The 12,110-nt window shown below is 45.7% G+C and overlaps 1 protein-coding gene across 2 annotated transcripts in view; it reads right to left on the bottom strand.

Moving 5' to 3' along the window:
* The window catches only part of LOC138950330 (uncharacterized), a 49,958-nt gene that overhangs the window by 28,667 nt on the left and 9,181 nt on the right, over window positions 1-12,110 (bottom strand). The window contains exons 4-5 of one of the 2 annotated variants that reach the window (XM_070322079.1): window positions 11,838-11,926; window positions 7,188-7,847 (exon numbers count right to left, since the gene is read on the bottom strand). In XM_070322079.1, coding sequence (XP_070178180.1) covers window positions 7,188-7,847; window positions 11,838-11,926 — 749 coding nt within the window. The remainder of the gene's footprint in view (window positions 1-7,187; window positions 7,848-11,837; window positions 11,927-12,110) is intronic. The other variant, XM_070322080.1, reaches the window with a different exon arrangement.

The following is a 12,110-nucleotide window of genomic DNA, read 5'->3' as shown; positions in this document are numbered from 1 at the left end:
AGTAGAGCAGGTGGAAAACAGGAGAATTGAGAAAAAGAGTCACGATAGTCGGGGAGAGAAAGATGGTGTGGGGCTATCAGCGCCATTGACAGACATGATGGGAAAGGTAGACGGGGGAGTGAGCGCCCCAACCAAAGAAAAGTTACTGGGTTTAGTGAGTGAGTTTCGAGAAGTCTTTTACGAGACCACAGGGCAGTTAGGACGGTCCGGAAGGACCAAGCACGAAATCAATGTGGAAGGAAACAGACCAGTCAAAATCCCCCCTCGTAGACCCCCCATAGCGCAGAGAGAGGTGATCGAGGAAGAGGTGAGGAAAATGTGTGAAGCGGATGTGATAGAGCCAAGTGAAAGCCCTTGGGCTGCCCCCGTGGTTCTAGTGAAGAAGAAAGACGGTAGCGTACGTTTCTGTGTTGATTTCAGAAAGCTCAATGCGTTGACAAAGAAGGACGCTTATCCTCTGCCTAGAATAGACGAGTCACTCGATCTCTTGGCGGGTAGCAAATGGTTTTCTACCTTAGACATGGCACAGGGCTATTTCCAAGTTGAAATGAAGGATAGCGACAAGGAAAAGACAGCTTTCAGTACGCATGTGGGTCATTACCAGTTCAAGGTGTTGCCTTTTGGCTTGTGCAACAGTTGTTCGACCTTTCAGAGACTCATGGAGTTGACGCTCCAAGGAGTGGGTTTCGACAGGGTGTTGGTATACGTGGATGACATAGTGGTTATGGGAAAGAGCGAGGAAGACCACCTAGAAAATCTGAGGAGGGTATTTCAGAGGTTCCAGGGGGCGAACTTGAGGTTGAAGGCTGCTAAATGTCAGTTGTATCAAAAGGAAGTGTCCTTTCTCGGGCATGTGATCTCTGAAGAAGGGATAAAGTGTGACGAAGCAAAGATAGAGGCAGTCAGAGATTGGCCTACTCCCACTACGGTGACGGAGGTTAGAAGTTTCTTGGGGCTAGCCTCGTATTACAGGAAGTTCATTAGAGACTTTGCCGATAAGGCAGTGCCTCTCACGAGTTTGACCAAGAAGCGAGCTATCTTTATATGGGGTGACGACTGCCAGAGGGCATTCGAGCAGCTTAAGGAAGCATTGATCATGGCCCCAGTGTTGGCTTATCCTCGTAGAGAAGGAACGTTCGTGTTAGACACCGACGCATCGGGATGGTCAGTGGGAGCAGTGCTTAGCCAGGTACAGGATGGGGAAGAGAAGGTGATTGCTTATGCTAGCAACACTCTATGTCCCAGTAGGCGTAGGTACTGCGTCACGTATCGCGAGCTATACGCAGTGGTCACGTTCGTGAAACACTTTCGCCATTACTTAGCAGGGAGGAAATTCCTCGTACGAACGGACCACAGTTCATTACGGTGGCTTAGGAATTTTAAGAACCCAGAGGGTATGGTCGCCAGATGGATAGCTACGCTAGACTCATATGATTTTGACATGGAATATCGCAAAGGCACGCTACACGGCAATTCAGACGCAATGTCACGCAAGCCTTATCGTGCATGCAAAAGAGACAACTGTTCAGAGTGTGTAGGCGAGAGCGCGCATGTGCGCGTAGTGAACAAAGATGCAAAAGAGGGAGAAGGCGGGTCAAACACCGCAACCCCCGCCGAGGTTGTTCAAAGAACAGGCATAGACGGAAATCAGGTTACTCAGAGTAAATCTGCCCAGCTTGAAGCAAGGGACGTAACTGGGGTATTCGTCGCAGAAAAAGGACGTGAGGAATCGCCTCCCGTTAAACACCAAATGGTTACTCGCTCTCAACATAAAACAGGGGAAGGAAAGGAAAAGCGGGATGGTCAGGGAAGCTCTCAGAGTAAATCTGCTTCGTGGGACGAGGATGAGTTTGTTTTGGCACCTAGCGAGTTTTGCCTTCCACCTGGGTACTTTGTGGGCACAAGGGAATCTCTAGAGAAGAGTCTAGGAGAAGGTTCGTGTCCGCAGGGTGACGTTTCTGTTCACTCGGAAGGGGAAGCAGGAACGGGGGTAGCTACGGGTACTATCGGGTCGCCTGAGGGGTCCCGAACCCATAGTGAGGTACCCGGCACACATGATCTCGTGAGAGAGATTGAGTCCGGGGAGGGCGCCTACTCCGCTGCGGCGGACGGGGCAGCCGAGAGAAGTGAGTCAGATCATTTGGAATGTTTAGAGGGGCTACGAAGCGATTGGTCCGATAGTTGGACAACGGAGGAGATAAGACAGTGGCAAACAGAGGACCCGGTGACGCGGGTGGTCATCGAGTTGATCAATAGCGGAGTTGAAAGGCCACGCGGGAACGAAGCATCTCAGTATAGTCAGGCGGTCAAGTCGTTGTTGAACTTGTGGGATAACTTGAGGGTGATAGAGGGAATACTTTACCGACGGATTGCGGCCGTGGGTACTGGTGAACCTCGCACGGTGTTAGTAGCACCTTCAGCAGTGCGTTACCGCATTATGAAAATGACACATGACGTTAGATCGTCTAGTCATTTTGGACGTGACAAAACGTTGTCTAGAGTCAAACAAGTGGCCTATTGGCCAGGTATGAATGGTGACGTGGCGAGATGGTGTGCGGAATACATCCCTTGCGCGAGAAAGAAACCTGGTCCTGGGAGGGGGAAAGAACCATTACAACCTGTAAACGTGGGATCCCCTATGGACAAAATAGCCATTGATATTGTATACAGGCCCTTTGCCGATGAGCAATCACGGTAACGAGTATATCATGGTAGTGACAGACTACTTTACTAAGTGGGTGGAGGCCTACCCCCTAGAGAATCATACGGCCCAGACAGTGGCCGATAAGCTGGTCACAGAGTTCATAAGCCGGTTTGGCATTCCTAATTCCATCCATACAGACCAAGGGAGGGAATTTGAGAGTGTGCTGTTTGGATGCATGTGTGACTTACTGGACATTGACAAGACAAGGACTACGCCTTACCGACCGCAAAGCGACGGACTCGTAGAAAGGTTTAACCAGACGTTACAGCAGCTGTTAGCCATTTTGGTTAATGAGCAACGGAGTGACTGGGACGATCACATACCTTTCGTCCTTATGGCCTATAGGGCTTCCCAGCAGCAGTCCACTAAGTGTTCCCCTAACCTGCTAATGTTTGGGCGTGAGGTCACTCTTCCTATCGGGATGGTCGTGGGTCCGGCCCCGGGGGAAACGAAGAGGGATTGCCCTAGCCAATATGTGGAGTGGTTACGGGAAGGGTTGGAGCGGGCTTTTGAGTTCGTTCGAGAGAACGTGAAGAGTAGCGCCAGTAGGCAGAAAAAGTCCTATGATAGGAACTGTAAAAGAAGAAATTACGATGTAGGGTCCCTGGTGTGGAGGTAGTACCCCCCCAAGGCCAATCAGAAGTTAGGCACCGGGTGGACGGGTCCCTACCAGGTTATGGCAGTGAAGGGTTACAGTTCCGTGCTATTGCGATATAAAGAGGGGTGTCCCTCTGTGTGGGTGCATAAGGATGACCTTAAACAGTACAGAGGAGTAGAGAAGGCCTAGGGATTAAGGGGCAAGGGGGTGGATTTCATAATAACCTGCTAACCCGCTAACCTGATACCCTGCCAACTGGTTGAAAGAAGAAGAAGATGCCTGCTAACCACCCCGCTGTCTAACTACAAAGAACATTAGTCGCATAACGTCATTGGCTCCCGGTGGATGGGTAATGCGACACCCTCCCCTGCAAAACCGGTGTCACAGCAAGTCCGTAACCTTCTGTGGGTCAGCAATGCAGCCATCATCACTCACCTCTAACCTTCTGTGGGTCAGCAATGCTGCCACCATCACTCACCTCTAACCTTCTGTGGGTCAGCAACGACGCCATCATCACTCACCTCTAACCTTCTGTGGGTCATCAATGCTGCCATCATCACTCACCTCTAACCTTCTGTGGGTCATCAAAGCTGCCACCATCACTCACCTCTAACCTTCTGTGGGTCAGCAATGCTGCCACCATCACTCACCTCTAACCTTCTGTGGGTCAGCAATGCCGCCATCATCACTCACCTCTAACCTTCTGTGGGTCATCAATGCCGCCGTCGTCACACACCTCTGACCTTCTGTGGGTCGTCGACGTCGCCATGCATTCGGCGAACTGAGAAGTTATAACATTTACGAGTTTCGATACTCTTAACCGGCCAGCACGGACAATAACGCATTTAGCTTTAGCGCTGGCCAGGTTAGATAGCTTGTGGTTAACCAAAGAGACAATAATTGTCGCAAGGATAATGATAAGTTTGCCCGAGGACATTTCGAGGGCACTAGTAATAAATATTTAGTATGTATTCGAGATGATCTCTTGCAATTTTATTCAATTAATTGTTGTTAACAAAATGACATTGAATTTGAGTGGTGGGGATTGTGAGGGAATAGCCTTGCAGCCCACGTAATAATGTTCAGTGTGCGTGCGCGTGTTTGAGTGACTTCATTGGTACGCATGCACTTGACGCCATCTTTTATGTGACGTAATTTACGACGCACGATGCTAGCTTTTAGAACAGCTTAGCACTGACGCTTCAAGCAGACGTGACTTTGTTGCAGACGACCAGCTGCTAATCTGTTAGTATCGATGTGCGGGAGTTGTTTGATAAAATGATAAGTTTCTTTAGGATAATAGTCGCTTACGGACATGGTTGTTTAACGACGGTTAGCGGAAAATAGAGTAGTATAAATTGAAGAAGAACCGGATTATTTGCCGGAAGTTAGTGATTCAGGGTCAGAGTTCACTGTAGCGCATGATTATGCGAAATAGTCCAAAGATTTGAGGTCTATATAATGTTTTGGATTTCAAGTGCGCGGCACTCTTTGTTAATCGGGAGTCACCTAATCTTAACTTCAAACTCTTTGCTAATCGGGAGTCAGTAATTTTAGCTAAACTCTTTGCTAATCGGGAGTCATTAATTTTAGCTAAACTCTTTGTTAATCGGGAGTCATTTAACTTTAACTAAATTCCTTGTTAACCGGGAAAAGTAAACCTTAGCCGACTTCTTCGTTAATCGGAAGCCGGCCTTCATTTCTAACCGTAAGGATTTATTGCTTAGATCTGTTGTTAATCATTCTTTGTGAACTAGGAACCTTGCAGTATACACTAAGTGGCTCCTTGTCAATCGGGAGTTCTGTTATAACGTTTGTATAAATTCCTTGCCAATCGGGAATCTGATAGTATCTCATGCACTAAATAGCTCCTTGTCAATCGGGAGTTTTGTTATAACGTTTGTATAAATTCCTTGCCAATCGGGAATCTGATAGTGATAGTATATCATGCACTAAATAGCTCCTTGTCAATCGGGAGTTCTGTTATAAAGACTTTAAGTCTGAATAAGTTCCTTGTCAATCGGGAACCTGATAATCACCCCCCTTGTTTAAACGACAGTCAGCGACAGTACTGAGACACGACAGAGATAGTTATGAAGTGACGAGGGAAGAAAGGAAACGAGTCTGCGTGAAAGTGACGATGTTTTGATTCCATGCACTTGTAGAATAAAAAAGATGTTTTAAACTGTACACAACCACGGTGTGGGCTACATTCGTTGCAAGAGAGAGGCCGTTGGCCGTATGATAGCTGAAAACTAGAGTCTACTGCATCGGGGATAAGAGAGGGAAACGGGAAATATTCTTACACTCAAAACAAAACACAACGCGAGGTCAAACAACATCACGAGTAAATAAGAAACATCCTGCACAATCCCCTGGCAGCCCCCGGTTTTAATCAAATCTGCCACAGTTTGTTAGCTTAACGCCCAGCCGACCACGAAGGGCCATATTAGGGCGGTGCTGCTTTGACATATAACGTGCGCCACACACAAGACAGAAGTCGCAGCACAGGCTTCATGTCTCACCCAGTCACATTATTCTGACACCGGACCAACCAGTCCTAGCACTAACCCCATAATTCCAGACGCCAGGCGGAGCAGCCACTAGATTGCCAATTTTAAAGTCTTAGGTATGACCCGGCCGGGGTTCGAACCCACGACCTCCCGATCACGGGGCGGACGCCTTACCACTAGGCCAACCGTGCCGGTCTCTATATCCGATAAGGGAGGCTACCCCCAACGTAGTCGCAGAAGTATCCTACAGCCAGCCATCACATTAATTTCAGCTTCGGAAGAGCTTTGACAATCGCAATTCTTTTTTTATTACTCAGCAACACTGCGGTGAGAGTATTAATCAACAATAAGCCTTTATAACGCAATGTTATTATAAACACAAATTTTCCAAAAATTTTTTTCGTGACTTCGTGTTAGTCCAGAAGTGGGGAGTGGGCGTTTACGAGGTAATATGCCCTTTGCACAGACTTAGGGGGTGGGCGTTTACTCGATACTGGGCGTATACAAGGTAGTTTACTGTGTTGGTCATTCGGTGATTCATGCAACAACGCGTCAATTCCAAGTGACGTCATAACACATTGGACGGGTTCCACAGTTGATCTTGTATGATCTTATATTGTACGGATACACATCCCGAAGTTGATCTTGTATTATCTTATATTGTACGGATACACATCCCGAAGTTGATCTTGTATTATCTTATATTGTACGGATACACATCCCGAAGTTGCTGTTCTTTGACCTTCTATAGAATGTTGATGGCTGTCACGCATATGGCTACCTTTTCCTGAGAACTACCCGTGTGTGTGTGTGTGTGTGTGTGTGTGTGTGTGTGTGTGTGTGTGTGTGTGTGTGTGTGTGTGTGTGTGTGTGTGTGTGTGTGTGTGTGTACCCATGTTTCCACAGGTTTGGTTGCCTAAATCACCATAAGGCAACCATCCACACGTGGATGGCAACCTAAACTCTGGATGGCAACCTAATTGTGTGGATGGTCGCTTCATTTAACACCGTTAAATTGACTTTTTTGACGGAAAGAATGTCATAACAATGTTCAAAATGACATTCTTTCCGTCCTCTATAGGCGACGAAATAGGTCAAATTTTGTGCATTTTTTAGTGCAAAATTCTTCGATGCCGGAGCGAGTACTGCACCCAGTGCTGTTGTAGTGCAAGTGCACTAGAAAGGCACTACACCCAGTGCCGCCTCTTAGGTAACCATCCACACTTTAGGTGTGTGTGTGTGTCTGTGTGTGTGTGCGTGTGTGTGTGTGTGTGTGTGTGTCTGTGTGTGTGTGTCTGTGTGTGTGTGTGTATGTGTGTCTGTGTGTCTGTGTGTGTGTGTGGGTGTCTGTGTGTGTGAAATGCATACTTACGTCGTCCATGCTTTGCAGCGCCTCCTGCAGACAGCGTCTGGTCGTGTTTGGCAGGAGAATGGCCTGGTGGACGGCAGGCTGGGGTAGGTCCAAGTCACCCAGAACACAACGCCTCACAATGTCTCCAGCTCGCTGCAGGTAATCAGCTGCCTTCCGCAATTCTTCTTGAACTGCATGAGGGGCCTCTTCTGTCTGAGGTATGATTGCCCCCATCATTACTCCCCGGTTACGATCAATGACCAGCAGATCAACAAAGTTTTCCTCCAGAACTAAATCCTCTTGCAGAACTGAAGGTTCTGTCTCGTCGCTGTTCATGCTCCTGGCGGCTGCCCCAGTGTAGAGGCTTCGGGAACCAGCGCCGTATAGACCACATTTTGCTTGAGTCATTATTATTAAAACTTCTTTCTGCCTGGCCGCTTTGTCCTTGATCTTATCCATGCAGCAGTGGACTTTCTTCAGCGCTCTGTCTATGTGTACGACGTCACTGACCTCTGTACGCTTGGCGCTATCACTGTCGATTTGTTGTTGAGTTTTCAGCACATCGATCATGTCACCTCCTTGGGTGTATCTTTTTGTGACGTGCACCGTGTCTACATGGTGCGGGGGGATCATATAGACGTCCCTGTGCAGGTTAGGGAACCAGGCGTTGAGAAACTCCCTCTGGAATCAAAGACCCGATGTCATGATTTACCATCTCACCAGCGCTGCTACTGTTTTGAACATGCATGAGTTATTCAGAAGACGAACATACATAAGCTAAGCCAGGACTTGTAACCTCTTGTCCGTTCATACAGTCGCTACTCCTACATAGTGTTTTTATGAATGAAATGGTACATGTGCTCTGAATTGAGTAAAGTTAGCTCCCATGAAAAAGAACAAACACAATCTCGCTCAACAGTATGCCATGAGTACACAGAGAATCGTTCTTAGTGTCATCACACACACACACCTTTACCTTTCACAGAGGATCGTTCTTAGTGTCATCACACACACACACACACACACACACACACACACACACACACACACACACACACACACACACACACACACACACACACATCTTTACCCTTTACAGAGGATCGTTTTAGTGTCATCACACACACCTTTACCTTTCACAGAGGATCGTTCTTAGTGTCGTCGCACACACACACACCTTTTCCTTTCACAGATGATCGATCTTAGTGTCATCACACACACACACACACACACACACACACACACACACACACACACACACACACACACACACACACACACACACACACACACACACACCCACATCTTTACCCTTTACAAAGGATCGTTTTTAGTGTCACACACCTTTACCTTTTACAGAGGATCGTTCTTAGTGTCATCACACACACACCTTTACCTTTTACAGAGGATCGTTCTTAGTGTCATCACACACACACACACACACACACACACACACACACACACACACACACACACACACACCTTTACCTGTCACAGAGGTTCGTTCTTAGTGTCATCACACACACACACACACCTTTACCTTTTACAGAGAATCGTTCTTAGTGTCATCACACACACACACACACACACACACACATCTTTACCCTTTACAGAGGATCGTTTTTAGTGTCATCACACACACATTTACCTTTTACAGAGGATCGTTCTTAGTGTCATCACACACACCTTTACCTTTCACAGAGGATCGTTCTTAGTGTCATCACACACACACACACACACCTTTACCTTTCACAGAGGATCGTTCTTAGTGTCATCACACACACCTTTACCTTTCACAGAGAATCGTTCTTAGTGTCATCACACACACACACCTTTACCTTTCACAGAGAATCGTTCTTAGTGTCATCACACACAATTTTAACTTTTACAGAGGATCGTTCTTAGTGTCATCACACACACACACACCTTTACCTTTCACAGAGGATCGTTCTTAGTGTCATCACACACACCTTTACCTTTCACAGAAAATCGTTCTTAGTGTCATCACACACACACACATACACCTTTACCTGTCACAGAGGATCGTTCTTAGTGTCAGTACACACACCTTTACCTTTTACAGAGGATCGTTCTTAGTGTCATCACACACACACCTTTACCTTTTACAAAGGATCGTTCTTAGTGTCATCACACACACCTTTACCTTTTACAGAGAATCGTTCTTAGTGTCATCACACACACATTTACCTTATACAGAGGATCGTTTTTAGCGTCATCACACACACCTTTACCTTTCACAGAGGATCGTTCTTAGTTTCATCCCTCACACACATTTACCTTTTACAGAGGATCGTTCTTAGTGTTATCACACCACACACACCTTTACCTTTCACAGAGGATCGTTCTTAGTGTCATCACACACACACCTTTACCTTTTACAGAGGATAGTTCTTAATGTCACCACACACACCTTTACCTTTCACAGAGGATAGTTCTTAATGTCACCACACACACCTTTACCTTTCACAGAGGATAGTTCTTAATGTCATCACACACAACACCTTTACCTTTCACAGAGGATCATTCTTAGTGTCATCACACACACACCTCTACCTTTCACAGAGGATCGTTCTTAGTGTCATCACACACACCTTTACCTTTCACAGAGGATCGTTCTTAGTGTCATTACACACACCTTTACATTTTACAGAAGATCGTTCTTAGTGTCATCACACACACCTTTACATTTTACAGAAGATCGTTCTTAGTGTCATCATACACACCTTTACCTTTCAGATCGCATGTCATGAGTACATGTATGCCTATTCATTGGTAAAGGAGGATTTATGTTTACTTGGACATATACATTATACTTGACATGTGATAAGCCGCCACCATTGTGTATAAGTCAAAGCAGTATTGATCTAGGTCTAACAAGCAGGCACACAAACACCCCACGCTGTAACTACACCTATTTAAAACAAGAGGCGAAGCCTTCAAGGCTCACGTAAGAAATAGACAAACACAAACTCAATCACTCCGTCACACATACACACACACACACACACACACACGCACACACACACATACACACACACACACACACACACACACACACACACACACAGTAAGCATTGGTGACACTGTGCAAGAAAGCGAGACACTAGATCTAGATATGTCTGTCTGCATGTAGCCTACTTACAGGGACACGACTAAGAGTAATACCTAATATTCTGGACTCGCAACGAAATATTCAAACACATGACAATGAACAACGTTTCGACCTAATGGTCTTCAACAGGTTAAAAAAAAAATGAAAACAACAATACAAATATCAAAACGACTTATCAGAGAAGATGATGTCCTCCAAGCGCAAAAGAAGGGGGAAGGGAGATAAATCAAAAAGAAAAATGAGCAATGAAAAATAAAACCAAAACGAAACAAATCAGAATGATAACGCTTGAAGGGCCTGAAGTTTAAAGAGAGAGAGAGAGAGAGAGAGAGAGAGAGAGAGAGAGAGAGAGAGAGAGAGAGAGAGAGAGAGAGAGAGAGAGAGAGAGAGAGAGTGGAAGAGAGAGAGTGGAAGAGAGAGAGTGAGAGTGTGGAAGAGAGAGATCAAATCAAATCAAATCAAATGAAATTTTATTTTTCGAGGGTTGTGGCGTAAGCAATACAACGAGCTTTTTTTCAACCAGCCCTCGCCCAGAGAGGGGACTAATCTAATCACATATTTACACGGATATTAACGTAGAAAAAAAGGTAGAGAAAAACAACAACATATTCATATTTACACATTACATATATTATTAATTAGTATACACAAATATAAAGCGTCGTATATGTAACGTAGTGAAAACAATGCTGAATACACATGCATGAGTAAATGTGTTATTAATTTGAGTGTTTTTGTGTGGATATAATGAACACTGATGCTTTGGACAAATGAAAATATAACCAAACGAAGTCTTCCATCACTGTGATTTTTCGTAATTTAACATTAAATACAGTGAAAGGTGTTTTTTGAAAGTATTGAGACTCATTGGGACTCTCACAAATTCCGGGAGAGAATTCCACAGGACGCTACCAGAATAGGCTAAGCTTGATTTGAAGAGATCTATCCTTGGAATTGGGACGTTAAACTTTCGGTTTGGTTTCACTTTAAAGTTTGAGAGAGAGAGAGAGAGAGAGAGAGAGAGAGAGAGAGAGAGAGAGAGAGAGAGAGAGAGAGAGAGAGAGAGAGAGAGAGAGAGAGAGAGAGAGAGAGAGAGAGAGAGAGAGAGAGAGAGAGAGAGAGAGAGAGAGAGAGAGAGAGAGAGAGAGAGAGAGAGAGAGAGAGAGAGAGAGAGAGAGAGAGAGAGAGAGAGAGAGAGAGTCAACAATACCTGCGACACGACTGCCAACTAGTCTCGGCCAGCTCAAAGTAACAATGACCGAGACTTTCAGTAATTCCTTCGCGTGACGTCTAACCCTCTTACGCCATAATGTGACGTCTTTAAATGACGAAATGTTAAAGTTACTACCACAGACATACACACGCAGGCACATACGTGAGTGTGACGTCTTCAAATGACGAAATGTTAGAGTTTCTACCACAGACATACACACGCACGCACGCACATACGCACGCACAGACAGATAAAGTTACGATCGCATAGGCTACACTTACGTGAGCCAATACACTGTTGGAGTAGTGTCATAAATTTAATTTACCTGTCCGTCAGTCAGGTTGTCACGTGAGGTCCTGTGATCATGTGAGGTACTGTGATCACGTGAGGTACTTCGTCTAAAAAGGCTGAGGACTGCACACACAAACACATACACACACACACACACACACACACACACACACACACACACACACACACACACACACACACACACACACAGAGACACACACACACATACACACACACACACACACATACACACACACACAGACAGACAGACACACACACACACACACACACACAGACACAGACACAC

This window comes from Littorina saxatilis, linkage group LG16 (assembly GCF_037325665.1).
Source record: "Littorina saxatilis isolate snail1 linkage group LG16, US_GU_Lsax_2.0, whole genome shotgun sequence".
NCBI classification, from domain to species: domain Eukaryota; kingdom Metazoa; phylum Mollusca; class Gastropoda; order Littorinimorpha; family Littorinidae; genus Littorina; species Littorina saxatilis.
This window is presented reverse-complemented; position numbering and strand designations above follow the sequence as displayed.